This window comes from Petaurus breviceps, unplaced genomic scaffold (genome assembly GCF_028583685.1).
Source record: "Petaurus breviceps papuanus isolate PSGF00001 unplaced genomic scaffold, PetGlider_PUasm1.0 90639, whole genome shotgun sequence".
In the NCBI taxonomy this organism is placed as follows: domain Eukaryota; kingdom Metazoa; phylum Chordata; class Mammalia; order Diprotodontia; family Petauridae; genus Petaurus; species Petaurus breviceps.
The window spans coordinates 5,709,894-5,731,743 of NW_027187296.1; the positions used below are offsets into that span (position 1 = coordinate 5,709,894).

At 35.9% G+C, this 21,850-nt stretch overlaps 1 protein-coding gene across 15 annotated transcripts in view; it reads left to right on the plus strand.

Moving 5' to 3' along the window:
• SUPT20H (SPT20 homolog, SAGA complex component) overlaps positions 1-21,850 on the plus strand; it is a 48,506-nt gene that overhangs the window by 25,658 nt on the left and 998 nt on the right. For 4 of the 15 annotated variants that reach the window (XM_069064643.1, XM_069064642.1, XM_069064645.1 and 1 more), the window contains exons 15-25: positions 2-34; positions 962-1,076; positions 2,167-2,295; positions 5,640-5,739; positions 5,966-6,124; positions 7,868-8,174; positions 9,101-9,255; positions 11,363-11,418; positions 15,209-15,343; positions 19,776-19,881; positions 21,431-21,534. In XM_069064643.1, coding sequence (XP_068920744.1) covers positions 2-34; positions 962-1,076; positions 2,167-2,295; positions 5,640-5,739; positions 5,966-6,124; positions 7,868-8,174; positions 9,101-9,255; positions 11,363-11,418; positions 15,209-15,343; positions 19,776-19,881; positions 21,431-21,534 — 1,399 coding nt within the window. Of the gene's footprint in view, position 1; positions 35-961; positions 1,077-2,166; positions 2,296-5,639; positions 5,740-5,965; positions 6,125-7,867; positions 8,175-9,100; positions 9,256-11,362; positions 11,419-11,502; positions 12,400-12,937; positions 14,912-15,208; positions 15,344-19,775; positions 19,882-21,430; positions 21,535-21,850 lie in introns of those variants that run through there. The other 11 variants (XM_069064649.1, XM_069064648.1, XM_069064655.1 and 8 more) reach the window with 7 other exon arrangements.

Below are 21,850 nucleotides of genomic sequence, written 5' to 3' on the forward strand. Positions count from 1 at the left end.
GGTTCCTTATTGGATCAAAGACTGATGCTGAAAGGTAAAACATTCAGATCTTGTTTTCTGCTTGTTTTGTATTTGAGGAAAAAGCACAGAATCAATCCAAAAGGGAATAAATCTGCATGGCACAGTACAAAGTGCACTACCAATCAGGAATGAGAAAACCTAGATTCTTTTTGATCCTTATTCTGTCATTAGCTAACTGTATGATTTAGGCCAGGCATGAGGAACTTACGGCCTTGAGGCCACATGTGGCCCTCTAGATTTTCAAGTGCTACCCTTTGACTGAATCCAGACTTCACAGAACAAATCCCCTTAAGTAAAGGATTTGTTCTGTAGAACTTGAATTTAGTCAAAAAGCCACACCCAAGGACCTAGAAGGCCACATGTGGCGTCAAGTCACCTCTCTGGGCCTTAGTTTTCTCATTATAAAATAAGAGTGTTGAATTAGATGAAGTCTGTGATCCTTTACTGGTCCAAAATTATGATTCTACAAATGCCTAAAATGTAATCTTTTTTTTCCTTTCATTTTTAGCTAGTGAATGGATAATGCTAAGTGAGGCTTCAGTAGAAAGGTAGTTTTCAATCATTTTAGCTAACAAAAGTAATTTTGGTTGGATTAAAAAAAGCTATAAATAGCACATGCTTTTGATGACTTTTGGTTAAATAGATTCAAAAACCATTTATATAGTGCATAAAGATCATATGTTATTTGTCAGTATGGGAAATTTAGTTGGTATGATATGATCATTCAGTAGGGCCTACATTAGTCATTTTTGATGAATGTGTGAGTTTGGTCTTATGCCATTTAGAACATGCAGAAAAACTGGAAAATGGAGTAGTTTTGTCAATGTCATACCTGTTCATAGAGGAACATTTTCATGGGATTTTTGTTATCCATTCAGGGCATCCATAATGAGTTCATTTGAAACAGCAGCCACAAATTCTTTTTTTATATATATTTCAGAATAATTAATCAGTACCAAGAGTTGATTCAGAATGAAGCTAAATGTCCAGTGAAGATGTCCCACTCAAGTGGATCTGGCAATCTTAGTCAGCTTTCTCCTGGGAAAGAAATGGAAGTAAGGTTCATCACTGTTATTTTCTTATTAATAATCCAACCAGAACAGTGAGAATATTTTTCTTTTTAGAAATGTTAGGTTTCTTTTGCTACTTCATGTATACAATAATTCATAGATCTTGATCTCACCCAAGCTACAAACTCTTACTATCCCTTAATTTTTAGTTCCCTATTTAATAGAATAACTTCAAAACTGCTTAAGGGTTCTTGTTTTGGTAAAAATTGATAGTATTACTATAAAGAGTTAAAAGAACAGCCTAGCCTGTTATCAAATTTTAAGATTCCTTTAGCATTCCACATAAATTCCTTAGTGTCTATAATGCCTATCTAAGTGCTTTATAAATGGTTGATTAAGCTTTTCATTGTGGCATAGAGTGGTATTTTAGTATCTTTCTAAAGTATATTTCTGTGTTTTTCTATTACATTTTTCAGCCTTAATGAATTGTCTGTAATATTGGGAATTTTTTGGTCATTCATTGTTTTCCATATTTGGTAACTTTCATATTTTGAAGCACATTTTCCTTGTGACACATATTGCTGTACTAAAATAATGAGATTTATATTACAATGTAAGTAATTTTTCACAAAATCTTATTTGGCATCTTTTTATTAACATTATTTGCTTCATTATATTCTGTCAACTTAAGCAAACAAAAATGTATCCCTCCTGTGTTATTCCTAAATTTTTCTCATTATGAGAATTAATTATGAAAAATTGGTTATGAAAATAATCACATTCCTTAGATCATGTGGTTACTAAAAGGCTATTTGTGTTTGTTAAGGAGTTAAGCCTGGTGTAATAGAAAGAATGTTAGACTTTTAAATTAGGAGACCTCTCTTCTCATTTTGACTCTACTGTTAACAAGCAGGACGTATTATTTTTGCAAGTCACTTCATCTCTCTGAGCATAATTTCTTTCCTCTGAAAAATGAGGAATTTGGGGTTAGAGCAGGGATTGTTGACTTTTTCAGTCTCATGAACCCTTTTGGCAATTTGGTAAAGCTCTAAATGCCCTTTTTAAAAAAATGTTTTTAAATGCATAAAATAAAATACAAAGTATTACAAAGGAAACCAATTATATTGAAATGCAGTTATCGACCAGCCAAGATGGCGGAGTAGAAGGAAGTAGTACAGCTGAGCTCTCTCCCACAACTACTCCACAAAGATCTAGAAAACGCATCAGACCAAGTCCTGATCGGGAAATTCAAGAAAAAATCACAGTGAGTCATTTTTCTAGCCCAGGTTGGCGTAGGGAGACCTGTGGAGAGGAGGGTTGGGAGGTAGTAGGGAGAAATTAGGGGGTAAGATTTCTGGGTAGAGGGAAAAGGGAGGGAGACAGCATTCTAGATAAGAGTCTTCCAGCAAAGAGTCTATATCTAGCTTTGCACCAAGGATGAAAGAAGTCCCAGATTCAGCATAGAAATGTCTGATCATAAGCAGGGAACAGGAATAGGTAACAATAGGCAACTCTGTCACTACCAAGTGTTGGGCTACAGATCCAGTTTAGACTTCCTAGGGGATCTGTGTCTGGCTGAGGTTGGGTCCGAGGCAAAGAGCAGTTAAGAGACCAAGACTGGGAACTAATCAAGTATAGAAGCAAACAGTAACTGTAGCTCTCACTCTGGGAGCTTGCTTAGATCTCAGAGCTAGCTCCTAGCCCAGGCTGAAGTTTGCAGCAGAGTAACCAGTCAGGAAACACAGACCAAAGGGGAGCCAGCTGTCACTCTGAACCTGCAGTGCTTTCCATTGGATTGACTGTGGCCAACTCCAATAGTAGTATATTCCAGCTTCAATAAGCCAACAGTTGTGTCTCTCAGACCCATATTTTTAGAAATTTTCAGCTCAGGCCAGGAGGGTAGGGCTCAGATTTCAACATGGGTTATATGGTTTTGGACATACCAAAAGCTTGCAGTCTTCCAGCCTGAACTGTCACATATATACTCCAAGAAAGATGGAGGAAGAATCCAAAAGGACAGAAAACAGTATGTAGCTTGGTCCCAGTCATTCCCTCCAGAACAGCTTTACCCTAATGCATAGAGCCTTATCTTGTTAATACAAAGTCAGGAAGAAAGTCTGGAAGAATGAGCAAACAAAAAAAGAATGAACCATGAAGAGGTATTATGGGACAAGGAGCCTCAAGACACAATCCCAGAAGAGAATGATTCCCAAAACATCAGATAAGCAAAGACACAGAAACACCACTTGGGCACAAGTTCAAAGAGAATTCCTGGGTGAAATAAAGAAGAGTTTAAAAAGACAGACCTAAAATGACTTTACAAAGGAAATGAGGGTATTAGAGGGAAAAGTTGGGGAAAGAAGTAAAGAGCCGTCAGGAAGGGCCATCATACTCCCAGAAAATTAGAATGGGTCAAATGGAAGAGAATGACTTCATGAGAAAACAAGAAATATTAAAGTAAAAAGACTGGGAAAAAATAGAAGAAAGGATAAGGTCTCTTATTTTTAAAAAGCAGATGACATGGAAAACAGATTAAGAAGAGAGAATTTAAGAATCATTATGCTACCTGAAAACCTTTGCCAAAAATAGATTAGGCATCATAGTTCAGGAAATTTTAAGAGAAAACTGCCCTGACTTCTTAGAACTAGAGTACAAAGTGAAAACAGAAAAAAATCCACCAGTCACTTCCTGAAAGAAACCTCAGAGCAAAAATTCTCAGGAATATCATAGTCAAAACCCTTCTAGATCAAAAAAAAAAAATACTGCAAGCAGCCAAAAAGAAAAAAAAAAAATTTAAATATTGAGGAACCAGTATCAGGGTCAAATAGTATAGCAGCCACCAATTTAAAGGATCAGAATTTTGAATATTATTCCAGAAGGCAGTAAAGGCTTATAAGCAAGCATAAGGTACACAGCAGAACCGTATAATCCTACAGGGGAAGAATGGATTGTTAGTGATAGGTCTTCCAAGCATTTCCTGATGAAAAGATCAGAGTGAAGTAGAAATTTGAAATACAACTATTGGGGTCAAGAAAAACATAGAAAGTTGACTTGAATGAGCAATCCTAAAGGACCAAATAATGAATTCTACCTTCATAACCCTCTCATTATTAGGGTCCATAGAGAAAGTCTAAGGAAACAGACGATCTGGGAGTGATTTTGTTATGTTTTTCTGATCTTAAAAGAAGAATGGAAAGGGAGAGGAAGAGTGGTGAGAATTACCTCATATAACCAGGGTATACAAAGGAGGAAGGAAGAGAGGGTGGAGTGGGATACTCTTGAATCGTATTTTCATCTGAGCTGGTCAAAGGAATATACATACACAACTGGGTATACAAATATGTTTCCTCAGTAGGGAAACAGAAAGGAAAGGGGGAATTAAGAGGGAGAGCACATTGAGGGAGGCATTAGTCCTAACCAAAACAAACTTAATGGAAGAGTAGATGGATCACGGAGGGGAGTTGAAAAGGAAAGTAAGAAAGTATACTGACCCACGGTTAGTCTCTGGGAAGAGGAGAGGCTGGAGAGTAAAATCTAATCATCATGAGACGTGTTACCTACCTCCGACAAATTTAGACACAGTGGTGAGAATTTGTTTTGCTAGACTATGTTTGTTATGAGGGTTTTGTTTTTCTTTCCTTTTCAGGGGGTGGGGTGGGAGAAGAGGATTTTCATTATTTGTTTTAAAAAAAGCTTAATTTTAAAAAATAACAGTTGTCAGAATACACACACATACACGCACACACACATTCTCATTAAGAACCCCTGGCCTAGGGGCGGCTAGGTGGTGGCAGTGAATAGAGCGCTGGCCCTGGAGTCAGGAAGACCTGAGTTCACATCCGGCCTCTGACACTTGACACACTTACTAACCGTGTGACTTTGGGTAAGTCACTTAACCCCAATTGCCCTCCAAAAGAAAAAAAAAGACTCCCTGGGCTAGAGGACTTTAAAGGTCTTTTCCTATCATATTCTATGATAGTCCTCCCTTGTGTAAAGGACATGAACAATAATAGCTTTGATTTCTGCCTTTTAGAGTGGTTTCCTTGTTATCACTTTAGTAGAGTGATATTGACATTCAGTGGAATAGGATTGTAAAAGGTACAGCATAATTGAATTTAGCTATCATGATCCCATTCTTTTCTTTTACTAGGAGGGTAATACAGAGAGCATGTCCTTTTGGGGATGGATTTAAAAACACCCCAGCAATACCTGCTTTTGGCTTCTGTTGGCCTGGCAGCCTCTTCGACCACTATCAGTTCAGCTTTTTAAATGTGTTTTCAAATCAAAAGGAAATATGAATTCCAAAGATACAATTACATTCAGGCGAATATCCTGAGCCCTCCTTTCACTTCCTCTGCCTATTATGATAGCCCACAAATCTCACACAAAGTGATCTCTCACAGACCAAATTAGAGTCTGACTTTGTGGTACTTCTTAGATCACAGTCCTTGAAATTGTGGTATCTAGAATACTGAATCTCTTCCAAAGGGAGTGAAATGGTGTTTTTCACTTGAGAATTGAGTGATTTAATGTGTTTCACGGTTCTTCTGTTTTTGGTAATAATCTTAGTCTTGATAATATGTCTTAAATATTGTTTCTTCTTAACAGCCCGAGAGCTTATTGGTTCAGCCATCAGTGTTGGGAAAGGGAGTAAAACATCGGCCTCCACCCATTAAACTTCCTTCAGGTTCAGGAAGTAGCTCTTCAGGTAATGTAATACTTCCATTTTCTCTTTATTTTTATTTCTTGGTTTTATTTCTCTTTTGGGGATTGATCTTGGATGAGAGCTGATTAATTGTAAAAACAATGTGATAAAGATTGGTTCTGTCATTATCTGTCAAAACTCTTTTGACTTGCATTGGTAGCTTTACATAATTAAAAATCTCTCCTGTGAGGAGGAATCAAAATAATAATGTAAATTTATTCTTTTCCAGGTAATATTTTTAGTCCACAGCAGTCCGGCAGCCATCATAAGTCCCCAACTCCTCCCCCTACTTCTAAGCCACCTGGTCTTTCTCGGAAACCTTCCATGGATCTTAGTCAAGTTAGCATGCTTTCTCCAGCTGCTCTGTCACCTGCCAGCTCATCACAAAGTGAGTCACAACCTAAATTCTCCATTAAATATTCATAAGCTTTTGCATTAGTGCATTCCGAGACAACTTCTTGGCCAGTGGAATGATAAAATTTAAATGTACTGTGGGCCCCCAATTGTATCAGTTTTGCAAAGCTGAAGGCAGGTCTCTTGTTGACTGTATGTACTTTATGTTTATTGTATTGTATGTTTTTCTGTATCTATGTATGCACCCTTGTGTATACGTTTCTAATAGACTTACCATCCGTGTTACTTTTTCCTTTAAAAAAATTAAGTCTGGTAATTAATGTGACAGTGAGATTCCAAAGTGTTCTTGATACCAGTGTACCTTGGACCACTTTGCATTTTACATTAAGTTATGCAGCAAATTTGATAAAAATGTCTTAGGGGATACAGCAGTTATATCTTTGTATATGTAACAATCTGTTTAGTCCTAAGGTGGTGATGCAATAAATTAAAAGCTGATTTTCAAAAAACACTCTTATACTGTTTTATAAATCATTGTCGATTATTAAGCTGTGATGATGATTGTAAAGCACTATATTGTAGATGTTAAAATTTAATTTTTTCCAACTGAGTGATCTCAAAGGTTTTAGATATCAGTGACATAATTGCTAGAATTCTGGCTCAATGTTGAACTAAATTCTTCAAATAAAAATGAATCTTAAGACATTTTAGAAGTAGATATGTCCAAAGAAACTCCATTCCAGTTTTTACATTTTTTAAATAGACTGTGTGTACAGAAACTTTTAGTACATGGCACAGTGGGAGAGTGTGGTTCTCTGCATTAGTTATAAGCATCTTCATCCTGATAGCTCAAAAGGTGTAATTTTTCTGCCTTCTTGTTTTGCACAAAGAAAAACAAAAATCTTTGATAAATTCTCTAAGTCTTCTTCACACCTTCTTATGTTGGGGGTATGGATTATGTTACTCTACTGCACACGGTTGTTACTAGAAGTAAGGGTTGGGTGACAGCTTCTGGACATTCACATTTCTTTCCTTTCTTTCTGCAGGACATGAAAGCTAAAAAAGAAAACACCTCAAGAGCTTTTGGTTTTGCTTTTTTTTTTGTTTTCTTTTTTTTAAATTGATATACTGTGCGTACTGCATTCACAACAGATTTTCTATACATTCTACATTTAAAGAGAAATACACAGTTACTGTTAAAGATACAGTATTGTCACCTTTAAAATGATTTGCTTTATTACTGGCTTTTATGATTTGGGTGAACTATGTTGGAAATTATATTTATTCGTATGTATAGGTGCCCATTTTTTGTTTATTGGCCAAACCTAATTTATTAATACTGTTACAATCAGTTTGGTTCAGATTTATCAGATTGTTGTATAAATTATATAAGTAGTTTAAAAGTTAAATCAATTTTAAATGATTCATTATAAAAATTAATTTGGGTTGCTTCAAAACTTTAGTAAAAAAAAACACAAAAAAAACAGAATGTAGGAATTTTAACTTTTAAATGGATGTTGGAAAAAGTACCAATTTGTATTAGCATTATAATAGTAAAACTGCCACTAATGGACTTTTTAGGTGATATACTGCATCCTTAATTGTGATTGAGTGTAGCAACACTCTTGTATCATATGTAGAAATTAACACTGCAGTTTACTGCTTTAAAAAAAACTGGAACAAATTGTCAGTGCTAAGTAAGATTCCATTAACCTTATTTTAAAAAGGACTGGCCTTTTATAACAAACTAGCACTTTTTATTTTTCTCAATGAGCAGGATCTGGAACTCCTAAGCCATCTACTCCTACACCAACCCCTTCATCGACCCCACACCCTCCTGATGCTCAGAGCTCAACTCCTATTACCCCTTGTGCCACCCCTACTCCCCAAGATTCAGGCTTCACCCCTCAGCCCACTTTGTTAACCCCGTTTGCTCAGCAGCAAATGTCTCTGAGCCAGGCAATGCCTGTAATGACCATTCCTCTTTCCACCATGGTAACATCTATAACTACAGGAACCACGTCCACCCAAGTCATGGCAAACCCTGCTGGACTTAACTTCATCAATGTAGTGGGCTCTGTATGGTAAGTTTGCTTTGCTGCTCTTTTTTCTCATTAGTTACATGAGTCATAACCCTTAGATGTATTTTCAGAAAAATTCAGGTCCCAAAGAAAAATGGATGGTTTTAAGTTTCTTAGCCTAAAGTTTATTGGACATACTTGTAAAATTAAGAATAAATTCCACATTAGCCAACTATGAAAATTGTTTTAATGTAATACTTCCAAAATTATGCATGTTTAATTTTTAGAAAAGATAACAGCTATAAGTAATGTATTGTAGCTATCCTTGTACTATAATATCATCTCAAATGTTTATTCCTGTCCTTAATACTCATAAATAATGTAGTGAAATCTTTACAGTGAATTTCTCAGTTTTATATATTTTTTAGCCTCCTCCTTTGATATAATCTTTTTAAAAATTTTTCCCATGTTAAACTTTTTTAGGAGTTTTTTATTGTGTATAATACATAGTTTCAGTAGCCTGCAGTCAGTATATAGATTAAAAATAGCAAGGAATTAAAGAAGTCTATGCATAAGAAAGAGAAAGGAAACTCATACATACATAGTTTGATAGCAGTTTTTTGCATGCAAATTTTGTTTTTCTCAAGAGCTTCCAACCAATTCTAGAATTCATGCTGTTAAGGGTTTTAGTAGATTTATATTTCCTAAAGCAAATTAAAATGTATAGAAAAAACTAAACCATTGCTAAAGCTGTGATATTACCAACAGGTATTTGGTCAGAAAAAAGAGTCTAGCTGAAATTTGGGGGATTTTGTCCATTTCACACAGTTATACATTTTTAAAAGAGAGACAAACTGGATGAGTAGGCTTAGCCTAGACACCATCACTAATGATTACAAGTTTGTCCAAAGTTAAATATTTACTGCTGTCAAAGAGGAAAAAAATTGTTACTATTTTGGATTTAATACGTGTTTTTTCTTCATCTGCAGTGGAGCACAAGCATTGATGAGCAGTTCAAATCCCATGCTCGGATGTAATACTGGTGCCATAACCCCTGCAGGTTTAAATCTGAGTGGCATTTTACCCTCAGGAGGTCTGGTACCAGGTGCATTGCCAGCTGCAATGCAGTCAGCCTCTCAATCAGGTTAGTATATAATCTTGAACTTAAAATGTTTACATTGTCAGGACAGTAATGACCTTGAACATGAAAATACAAACTCTGACTTCTCTGTATATACTATATTATCCTACCATGACCCCTCAGGGCTTTGGGTTATTTCTCACAAAACTGAAAATATGTTAAAAATTCTTGTAAATGCTATCAAAGTGCTTCCTTTGTAGCATTCTTAATTCTATAAGTTATTTTAATCTAATTTGCTTTCTAAATCATACTAATAGTAAATTAAGTAGAGTTAGCCCAAATGACCTCTGAGTTCTCTTACAGCTCAGATTCTGTGATTCTTTGCATATATGCTTCCTGTAATTTATAAAGAATCTTTCCAACAGTGTTAGAATACTTAGGAAAAGGGGCGGCCAGGAAGCACAGCAAGTAAGAGCACCGGCCCCAGTGTCCGGATGACCTGGAATCGAATCCGGGCTCAGATACTTAGCACCACACCCAGAAATAACTGGCCGTGTAACCTTGAGCAAGTTACTTAACCCCAATTGCTTAGGGGCGGCCAGGTGGTGCAATGAGTAAGAGCACAGAGTCCAGAGTTGGGATGACCTGGGATTGAATCCGGGCTCTGAAACTTAGCACCACACCCAGAAATAAATGGTCATATAACCCCAATTGCTTTTAAAAAAAATTAAACAAAAGAGCCTTATCATTTATTTGGAATTTTTCATAAAGTATATTAATGAATCCATTTATAATTTAACAAAAATATATATTCTCAGGTACATATATAAACATGAGACCCCTATGATTGAGTATTATACATGTCTTTTTCCACTTCATCTGGCTATATGGCCACTTGCTATTGGAAATAATGCTTACGGTTGAATTTTCCATCAGTATACTTGACTGTAGTACCTTAAGAGTCATACCTTCAGTTCTGAGGGTTCAAAACTTTCTAGGAACTGGATCAGTATAAAACAGTTATAAGATTCTTGTGTCTACACTAAATCCCCAACATTTTCTTGATATTAACCTTTTGGATTCCAGATAGAATTTATTTACAAGCTTAGCTTAGCACTTATCAGGAATGACAGTAAAGTTATACTTACCTTTTTGGTATGATTTCTTTGATTTCATGCCCCTTTATGCTTTATTTAAGGCCACATAGCATATGTGCTACACTTCTGAGAAATATCATAAATTCATAGTCTGCCAAGGCTCAGTTTTGAAAATGAGATCCAACATGGGTTCTGGTAAATGGACTGAGTATATATTGAGTTGTGGTCTGTCCAGATTAGTTGAAATGCCTTTCTCAGACAATTAAGATCAGAATGTCCTTGGGGCAGTTAGATGGCTCAGTGAATAGAGCACCAGCCCTGGAGTCAGGAGGACCTGAGTTCAAATCCAGCCTCAGACACTTAACACTTACTAGCCCTGTGACCTTAAGAAGGTCACTTAACTCCAATTGCCATACCTTCCTGCCTCCAAAAAGCAAAAAGAAAAATCTAAAATAAAGATCAGAATGTCCTAAGGTTTCATTATGGTGTCTTTTCCCAGTTGAATAACTTATGACTATGCTCTGTAAATATATACAGTATGTTTGCATAAAGGAATTGAAATACATTATCAGTCAACAAGCATTTTTAAGTGCTCGTTTTGTGCCAGGTACTGTGGAGACTTAGAAAGGCAAGCAGAAATATGATATCTGCCTTCAGGGAACTCATGATATTGGAATAAGACAACATGCAAATAACTATGTATGTACAAAATAGATATATAGTGTAAATGGAAGGATCCACACTCAAAAATGATTGTAGTGATATTCATTGTGCCTTCTTAGCACTCTGCTAGTCTTCTGTTAAGAATGATTCCTTAAGAAGTTTTAATATCTATAAATAGGAGGCTTTATTTTGTCAAAGATCCCCAAAACCATCAATATCATTTTTAAAATTCTTCTTACTAACTTGTCAAATATAAGATGTTAAACAAAATACAAACAAAACTAAAAATAACCAATTTGTTGATAATACTTTTTAAATGACAGTGGACAAGTATCAAATTACAATCTTATTTTAATGTATAACATTCTGTTGCTTCCTTTTTATAACTGAAAAAACGTTTCCTTTATCAGGTGTCCCCTTTGGTTTAAAAAATACTTCAAGTCTCAGGCCCTTAAATCTACTCCAGGTAAATATAAGATACTGCTTATATTCACAGTTCTTGTGGGTGTGGGTTTATTAAGATGTGGTAACTTGTATTGGTTATTTTCAGCTGCCTATATCAGCCTTTGAAAATGAGGGACTTTATCAGGAATATGTTGAGAGTTTACAAACATTGCCAGGAAGATGAGAAGGCACAGTCAACTGTGCCCCTATTTTCACTGATCCAGGCACCTCTGAAGGCAAAGAGGACTGACCTAGTCCTGTAAAGGAGAAGGAGAAAATGTAGTTCTACCCTGGGACATATATAGTTCCAGCTCTGGATTTGTCACTTACTAACCATTATTCATTAGCATATAATATTGAATATTATTTTTAATAAACTTTATTATAATCTTAAAAATTATCAATAAACATGAATGTTTCCATACACAAAGATGTTGAGAAAATGTCAAACAATCCATTATATATAGTTTGTTCCTTTTAATATTTGTTATATTTAACATGGTGGAAGACTTCCCATATTACTTTGCTTTTCTGTATCTCAATCTGAATCCTATGGTTCCTAATTTTTTTTTAATATTTCACTACTGTTCTTTTATTTCCTCTCTACTTTCTTAGAGCAAAAATTTTAGACTTACTGTGTGTCAAAGGGGCATATAGTGACAGTGTCTTTAAAAAGTCAGTTACTTACAAACCAAAAATATAACATACTTGTGTATACATTCTGGAAAATAATATTAGCTGTCGTTAGTCTTTCCTGCCCACCTAGAAGTACTGATAGTCACTATGCTCAGAATCATCTTTAAGTAGGAGATGGCCCTTTTTAATACAAGCATTAACTGATATATCAGGCTGATATATCATTATACTGATATATCATTAACTGATATATTAACTACCACAGGTAGTTGTGTTTCAGGAGATATGATTTAACCTGTTATATATGTAAGTCCATCCTAGTTTCCAATGGTGAATTTGTTATGGTCCAGCTACCCATATCTTTCTAACTCAGTCTAAAACAGAAAGCTATTTGAAGCTCAAGAAATGATAAGCTAAGTTTTCTTTTAAAAAATTTTTTGTTTAAAAAAATGAATAGACATGAGTTAACAATGAGTTCAAAGCTATAATCACAGTTATCAGATTTCAGCTAAACCTCTGAACAACTAAGTAGATTTTACTTTACCCTCTCCACCTCCTTCTCTTCCGACCACCCCCTACATTGGGTAACATATCGGAAAATGGCCTCGTTCATACATGATTCAAAAGGACATCAACACCAACACGCTGAAGAAAGAGGTTTGTTGAGCGATTCAATGAAGTAGAGTAGAAAGGAGAAAGAGATCCTGCCAGAAAAAGCAGAAGGTGGCAGACCTTTGATTGGCAAGCGACTGTTTAAAATCATTTGAGTTGTGTGTGGAAGGGTTAAAAGCCAGTGAATCAGGATCAAAGAAGTTGTTTGAGCAAACAGTAGAGGAATTTGTCTCCGTAGCAGCACTCATTCAAGAAGGTCTACAACAGAACTTTTTTTTTTTCCTTCATTTTAGGTAACTCCCTTAATTGCAAGCTAGCTACAGGTTTCTTTCGAAGACCTTCATGCTTCAGATTAAGATTTGGAGTTTATTTGATAAAGCAAAATTGATCCAGTTTATTTTGATGCTACAGTATGTCAGCTGTCACTGAGAACAAGGGCGTTTCATACCAGGTTCTTTCTTTCTGAGCTTATACTTGGTTAGTTTTGGAAATCTGGAAAGTGGTAGGATAGTTTCATTTCCTCGAGTTGTAAAAAGCAGAAAAGGAACTGAGGCTCCATTATTAATACTATTTATTCAAAGTCAGGGAAATAAAGCGTAAGTTTAATATGTTCTACACATTCCTTAGCTTTTTTTTTTTCCTTTTTGTGATGGGTGTCTGTGTGTGGGGCAATGGTAGTAGAAACATTTCATATCTACAGAATCCTTTATAGTTACTAAATATTTTAAATATGTTAGCATATTTGGCCTTCAGTGTTGTTGCTCTTAGAAAACAGACTGGGTGCTAACTTAAAAAGTCTCCAAGTCCAGTGCTTTTTCCACATTTGTGTGCTTTCTCTAATTTAAGAATCCTCTTCTATTCTACCAGTGCACAGGCCAAGCAGCTGAGGCAGCATGGCATAATGCCTAGAGAACCATTCCTGGAGCCAGGAAGACCTCTGGCATGTGCTGGTTGTATGACCCTGGGCAAGTCACTTACCCTTCCTTCTAAGAAACACTTAAGACTCTTAAGTTGCAGAGAAGGTGCCAGTCTGCATTGGTAAAGGAGGTTTCTTTATCCAGGACCTTCCTATACTAATGAAATCCCAGGTCCAATACCTATCCCTTCCTGCTGACAAAAGGGTCACAAAATGAAAAATTTGTGTTATGAACCATCATAAGAATTGTTTGTGTAACTGTAGGCAAATGTCAGGAACCTCAAAAATATCTGCAGATTAAAATTTTAACCTATAACAGGTTAGCTATTAGTTTCCAATTACAATTAGAAAGAAACTTTATAATTTTTTACCCTGTTTTTGGTACATGTCATTATATGTTCCTAATATTTTTAAAATGTCATCTAAAGTAAGATTCCAAAATATCAAGTGCCTACAAGTACTGTATAATGTAATGTAAAATCAAATTCGGAGGCAGGAAAACCTAGGAAATTAATAAATGCCTCTATGTGAATTTGGGCAAATTACTTAATTTCTCAGCAGTCTAGGTGAACCTGCATTGGTAGAGATTCCTCCTCATCCAGGAGATATGAACAACGATGACATTTTTTTAAAAATTGGACAAAGAAAATTCCTAAAACAAAATGTGGGCAGTCAGAGCTGAGTATATTCTTTGTAAATAGTCTAGCTTTTCATCTCTTTTGGAATTTCCCTTTAGAAATTACTACCAGAAGCTGAGTTTTTCTTTGGTAAAGTTCAAGTCAGCTGGCCCAGAGAAGTAGGGGTTCAGAGACTTGTCTGATTTTTTTATCAGATTCTCAGCCACTAGAAAGTTTTTTAGGATGGCATTGTGTCTAAGATGTGAGGAGGTGAACTTGAAGGTAAAAAGAAACAAACAAGAAATAACAAAGGTCTTTACCCTAAGGTACTTCGGTAGTAATTTATCATATGTAAAAATGAAATATTTGTTTATAAAAAGAACACTGACATTTACCTTTTAATTGTATTAAATATTCAAAAGTTTTGCCTCCATTCTGGACAATGAGCCAGCCATCAGGAATCCAGAATTCCCTTTCCCTTCTGACCGTTAAACTCCCTTCCCTTGCCCAGTGGTAAAGGGCTGGCTGCTCATTTGAGGCAGACATCCCAGTGATGCCTTTGTGGTTGTAATTATACCTTTACTGTTTACATCCTGCTCTCTTGCAGCTGAATTCTCCTACCCAGTTAGAGTGTGAGTTCCTTGAGAACAGGGACTGTCTTCTTTTTCTCGTATCCCCAATGATTGTAATAATAAGTGCTTAATAAATGGTTTTACATTTTTAGAAACTGTCCAGACAGGTTGCCAGGGCTGTGTGGTTCATATTTTGATAGAGTGGATTGAGCACTGACTGGAATCGGAGCATTTTTGAGATTTGCATTGTCTCCATGACTTTGGACATGTCATTTAACCTCCCTGGGCCTCAGTTTCCTCATCTGAGAAACCAGGGGGTGGGACTAGATACCTTCTGAGGCCCTTTCCAATTCTAAACCTAAAATCCAACCATCCAGATACCAAAAGTTCACTTTAACATTATATGAAAACAATGTGAATTGGTTAAAACCAATTAACAATTTGAAAATTCCTTAACAGCTTCCAGGTGGTTCACTCATTTTCAATCCACTCCAGCAGCAGCAGCAGCAACAGCAACAGCAGCTCTCTCCCTTTTCTCCACAGCAACAGTCTCAGCCCCCTACAACTTCTAGCCCTCAGCGACCAGGAGAACAGGTATACGTGATCTCTTTGTCCTTGTGCAAGACCAAGATTTATTGTACTTATAACAATAGTAATGTCTAGTTTAAATTATAAAGTAGAGAGACAGAGGGAGGAGTTTTGATTTAATGAAGTAAATTGTTTTGATTTTCAATTTAACTTTTTTTGAAAATAATAAATTTAAGGGGTAGCTAAGTGGCGCAGTGAATAGAGCACCGGAAGAAAATAATAAATTTACTTTTGCATTCATTTATAATCCGCTCCTCCCACTTTTCTGCCCTACAACCTTCCCTCCACTGAACCAAAACAAAATTTTTAAAAATCCTTATCGTAAACATACATTGTTCCCACACCGGCCATGTCTAAAAATATGTTTATCTCTGCATTTTACACTCATCACCTCACTGACAGGAGATAATGTGGCATATTTCATTTTCAGTCTTCAGGACTTGTTGTTTATTCTTGTGTTAATTAGAATTCTAGCAGTCTTTCACAATTGTTTTTTGTTTTGTTATTGTTGTCATATAAATTATTCTCTGACTTTTGCTTGCTTCATTTTGCTTCAGTTCATAGAGATCTCTCCAGTTTCCTCTGAATCTATCACTTTTGTAATTTCTTACAGTAGTGATACATTTCATTCATATACCACAGTTTGTTTAACCATTCCATAATAGGAAGATAGCCCCTTAGCTTCCAGTTTTGGGCTCCTTCTTAAAGAATTGCTATGAATATTTTTTGTACATTAGATCCTTTTCTTTATTTGATTTCTTTGGGAGATGTCTGTTAGTGGTATAGATGGGTCAGAGGATATGCACAGTAAGTTTTGGGACAGAGTTCCAATCTACTTTTGCAGAATGGCCCAACCCATTCACAGTTCCACCAGCAGTGCACTACTGTAGCTTTTTGCTCTTAGCAATTTGTCATTTTCCTCTTTTTCATCTGCCAGTCAGGTGAACCTAAAAATTATTTTTTTTCCCATTTGGTTATTGATAGTTTGGATTTTTTCCTTTGAAAATTGCCTTTTCTTATTCTTTGACCTTTGGGGAATGGCACTTTCTCACTTTCACTTCTGCATCGATGCTAAATTCTTCTTAAACTACATTGATAAGTACTTCTTCCATATATATATTCTGAAAATATTATTGGCACATTATTAAAATATAAAGAGTAAGGAATTTGTTAGAGCTTTTGGATTAGATTAATAAAACAGGGCAAGAGTTTTAACCAGAAGTCACTGAGCATTTATTGGATACCTATTAAGTACCAAACAGTACTAGCCAAAGATAAAAAAATGAAACAGTATGTGCCGTCAACAAACTACATCCTATTGGGGAAATAACTGGTGTATAAATGAATAAATATAAAATGTATTCAAAGAATGAAATCAGGCATAGGTGGGTCATACCACTTTCCAAAAGACATAGCTCAGGAGTACATTGATTGTCCTAACATGATCATCCCTAGGGATTCATACAGATTCTAAGATCTTAATCTAGACTTGTACTGATCTTTTTGTTGTTTGGTTGTTTCAGTCATGTATGACTCTTTGTGACCCCATTTGGGATTTTCTTGGCAAAGATGCTGGAGTAGTTTGCCATTTCCTTCTCCACCTTATTTTACAGATGAAGAACCTGAGGCAAACGGTGTTAACTGACTTGCCTAGGATCACACAGCTAGTATATGAGACCAGATTTGAGCTCAGATGAATCTTCTGGACCCTAGACCTGGCACTCTACTGTGCTACCCTAACTACCCCCAAAGATTTATTATTAAGGACTTATTATGTGTCAGACACTGGAGGGTACCAAATACAAACATGCAAGACAAGTCCCACTTTCAAGGAGCTTATATCTTAATGGGAGATGACAACACAAGAAGAGCCAGAAATGAGGTGGGAGCGGGAAGGAGTAATGTGGAGGTGGCATGGTTTGAAGGCCTAGTTCTGGCAAGAGAAGATGGAGCCATATGGTAGGTAGTCAGTCTTGGGTTTGAGTCCTATTTAGTGGCTTCCTAGCTGTATGACTTTTAGGAATAATAATATTTGAACTAGACACTTCACTGGGTTGTTTTGAAAATTAAATGAGATAACGGAAGTCACAGCACTTCTCAAAGTGTAAAGCTGTTGCCATCATTAAGTTGTCCCTCAGTCCACCGCAACTGCAGCATTGAATTCCATGTCTTTTACTTTACTGTCTTGAATATGCTTATCCTTTTAAAGAAAGTGTTTTTACGTGAAGCTTTTTTATTTTCATGAGGACTTTTGGGGGATTTGCCATAATTTGAAATATTTTAGCTAAATAACTAAAAGCGGGAGTTTAGCTGTATGATAAAATTTATTAAAGGTCATACTTTAAAAAATCAGAAGAGAAACAGATCATACACCTCTCATAGCTATTTGTAGGAGGTGTATATTCTTAACCAAACAAGAGAGAGAGACAATTCCAAAAGATAAATTCAAGAACGTTTGATCACGTGAAGCTAAAAAGCTTTTGGACAGATAACATAAATGCAATCGGGATAAGAAGAAAGTGATCGAATTGGGAAGGCTTTGTATCAAATTTCTCCAATAACGGTTTGGTATCCAAGATATATAAACATATATAAAACAGTAGCCATTTCCCAGTACACAAGTGGTCAAAGGATATAAACAAATAGTTCTCAAAAGAAAAATTTCAATAAAGTACTAAGTCACATGAAAGAATGCTCTAAATCACTAGTAATAAGAGAAGTGCAAATCAAAACAATTCCAAAATTTCACCTCATCCTGCGAATTGGCAAAGATGACAAAAAATGACTGTAGTCAGTGTTGGTGGAGCTGTGCAACGCAAAATGAAACATCTGAAATATCCATAACCTTTGAACCAGAGGCTCCATCACTAGACATGTTTTATAGCTGCACACAGCCCAGCCTCTTGCTACTCTTCAGTCTTACTTTACTCTCTTCCACGCACTCCATGTTCCATCTCCTGACTCTGCATTTGCACTGGCTGTGTCCCTTCTTTGCCCACTGTTGGCAGGAAGCCTTCTGTTGTGTGTGTGAAATCTTTTGCTTGCAGAGTCATTTGTATGTTGTTTTCTCCATTAGAATGTGAGCTCCTTGAGTGCAGGGACCTTGTTTTTTGCTTTTCTTTGTATTTTCCCAGGTTCTGGAACATAGTGCTTAATAAACGCTCGGTGGTTGACCAGAACCCATATGTAGAAATGCTTAGCATTCCTTTGAATGTTTGTGATAGAAACTGCACTTTGTAGAAGAACAGGGTCTCTCATTCTCCTACCATAAGAAAATAATAGTTCTGCCACAATCAGCATCAAAATTTATATTCAGGGAAAGATCCTCTTCACTTTGGGTCGGTGCTAATCTTCTCTTAACATTTAAATTCACTCAATCCTAATAGCATAGGATACTGTCTACACCAGGAAAATATATTGTTGAATTTATGCAGAGTTAAGGATTATCTTTTACCGATTATCCTAAAAATACAAGGCAGACAAATTTGGACAAACCTTAGATATTTTTCCTGTAGGAATGATTTAATGTTTAAAAATATACAAACCTACGGGCACATATGATGCTACTTTAGAGCTTTCTTTCTGAGTATGCGTAATTTAGTTGGTCCAGACACATATAATCAGTGTATTATTACATAAAAACAACAGGTAAAACCAAGATTTATACAAAAGTTCTGCTTAGAATATAGCATCTCTTTTCAAATTAAAAGAAGATAAAATTAGTCATACCCTGCTAATATGACACTCCTCTCTGGTTTATATTCATTCTTGTATCCTGTCTCACCCTAGCAATATACCCAATTGAGTTCTTCACAAGATTTGCATCCACATCATTAGCCAGCTCTCAGCCTCCTTTATCACTGGATTATTATACACACTGTAGACTTCCTGAGCTTTATGTAGACTCAGTATTTTATATTTTTCAATTTTGCCAACTCTGGCTGATTGAAAAGCTAAATATCTCCAAAGGTACAATAACTTAAGTGATAGTGGCAATGTGGTTCTTGTGGTGAGGGACTATTACTAACTCAAAGTGATCTCCTTAGTTGAAAGTAGGATTTACCCAAACCTCAATGGTTTCTGGCACTCTGATGGCCTTTGCTAGTCTATTTAAGATGGGGTACTAGCCCTTGAATGAGTGAGGATTTCATATAACTTTGAAGTCTAAATTATATAAAATTATGTTGTTCATTCCTCTAATAAGTGACTGCCAATTTACTAGGCAGCTTTAAACCCTAATGTTCTGCACTGTTTTGTTTTTTCCCTAAAACTTAGCCTAATGTAACTTTGTAAATATCCTTTTAAAAGGGAAAAGTTTTTACTATGGTATTTAGAGGATTTTTCTTGTAACTATCAAAGAAGTTAACATTGTTTTTTCATTGTGTCTCTTCCTTGACAACATGGAGTTCAGTACTCTCTCTTTTTTTATTTTGGTCAGAGTTCTGAACCAGGTATAGCCAGTCAGGACCAGGCCTTATCTGCTCAACAAGCTGCTGTTATTAACCTGACTGGAGTTGGGAGCTTTATGCAGTCTCAGGCAGCTGGTATGTCTCTGCTCAACTTATGCTGGGTTTTCAAGCAAAAAGTACTAAATCCAAAATTCACTTGTCATTTTTATTTCACCTTTTGAATTATTTTTTTCTTTTCCTTTCCAGGCAGATGATAACTGGGGACTTAAAGTAGAAAGTAGAGTTGGTCTTAATGTGTGAACTCTTGAGATCTGTCAGTTGAGGCCCCTTTTTAGTTTTTCATTACATTCAGTTGTAGTTGATCAATTAGAATTGCCTGGCCCTCCACAAATTACTAACTGTAGTTTTTCCGCATGTTATGTTCCAGTTACAGTTCAGCACAGTTACTAAATTAATTAGGGAATTAGAAGATGTCTATTTAAAATATTTATCAGTAATTGTGCACATATTTACTTAATTCAGAATGCATCTTTTTCTGTATTTTATCTTTTCTTTTTTCCTGTCAGTTTGCATATCCACAGTCTATTGGATAAATTAATTAACCACTCTGCTTTAGTTCCTCATCTGTAAAGTATAGGCATTGGACTAGAAGGACCCCTAAAGTCTTTTACAGCTCTTTATCTGTGTGAAACAATTCAATAGAAATGTAAATTGAATTATGAAAACTACGATTAAGATAGTCCATATTGTATAGGTCAGGTGCTAGGGGATAGTTGTTACCTGGAACACATTTAAAAGGTAACTAGATTTTGGGCATCCCTTTACATGTCCCATTCCCCACTCCCCACATAAGGAAACTCCAAATATGTGGACTTAGGCACCATTTAATAGATGGAAGGACTAAACTCTTCAAAGTAAGCAATTGGTAATTGTTATTCCTAGACTTAAATTGTAGCAGAGGTGTGAGAATACCTACAAAACGGTTTAGTGGGAAGAGCAGTGAATTGCAAATCATGTGTTGGGGTTCTAGTTCTGGCTCTGTCACTAACAAGCATGTGACCTGGGATAAAAATTACTGAAGTTCTCTGGGCCTTAAGTTACCTACCTTGGAAATTGAGGGGATTGGATTAAATGATGACTAAGGTTCTTTCCAGCTCAAATTCTGTACTTTTATCAAATTGTGTATGTTGATCAAATTTTGTTAAAATATCAACTTCGGCACAAGCTTTTGTCTTGAAACACTCATTTGGCATCTATAAATTTTATTATTTAGGCTGTCTTTCTGCTCCTGGGAAACATTGGTAACCTATACTTCTTAATTTTATGGATAGCAGTTTTTGATACTGGAAAAACACCTTCCAAAATAAACAGCAAGATTTCACTCTAAACTTCATTGAGTTCCCCTTCTACCCCTATTCCACCTTCCCCCCCCCAAAAAAAATCCTTAAGAATATATATTAAAGTCCTATGGGAAAACTTGTTGCATGGACACAAAGCTTTATCACCTAATTGCATGCATCAACTAACAAGTGACTACTTTATTCTGAAATGTTTGTGATTTTATATTTAGGATTAATCATACTGACAGCCTTTCTATTATCCCATTTTCTTTGTTGCCCTTTTCTAACTCTGATAACCTTCAAACCTTTTTGACTGGCCTGCTTTCCCCTTCTCCTTTCTGTAGTGTTGTCTCAGCTTGGCTCTGCCGAGAACAGACCTGAGCAAAGCCTTCCTCAGCAGAGATTCCAGCTCTCCTCTGCCTTTCAACAGCAGCAGCAACAGATACAAGTAATCCAGCAACTTCACTCTGATTGCATTTTTTTAAAAAAATACAATTCTAAGCTCCCAAAGTACCCCTAATATTTGGTTTAGTTCTCTCTTAATTCTTTTATGCACTATAATATTCAGTAAAGTTATTAGTAAATTTAGCATCTGAAGTTCCAACAGACTGGTCATTCAACTTGAATGCTTAACATTTTAGACATTTATCTTTTCCTAATTCATCATTTAAGGAGTCCTGGTGGCATATTACCAGTTCTTCCCAGTTACCATTGATTTTGAAATCAGACAATGCTCAAGTGCCAACTATTTTTGACATTATAGT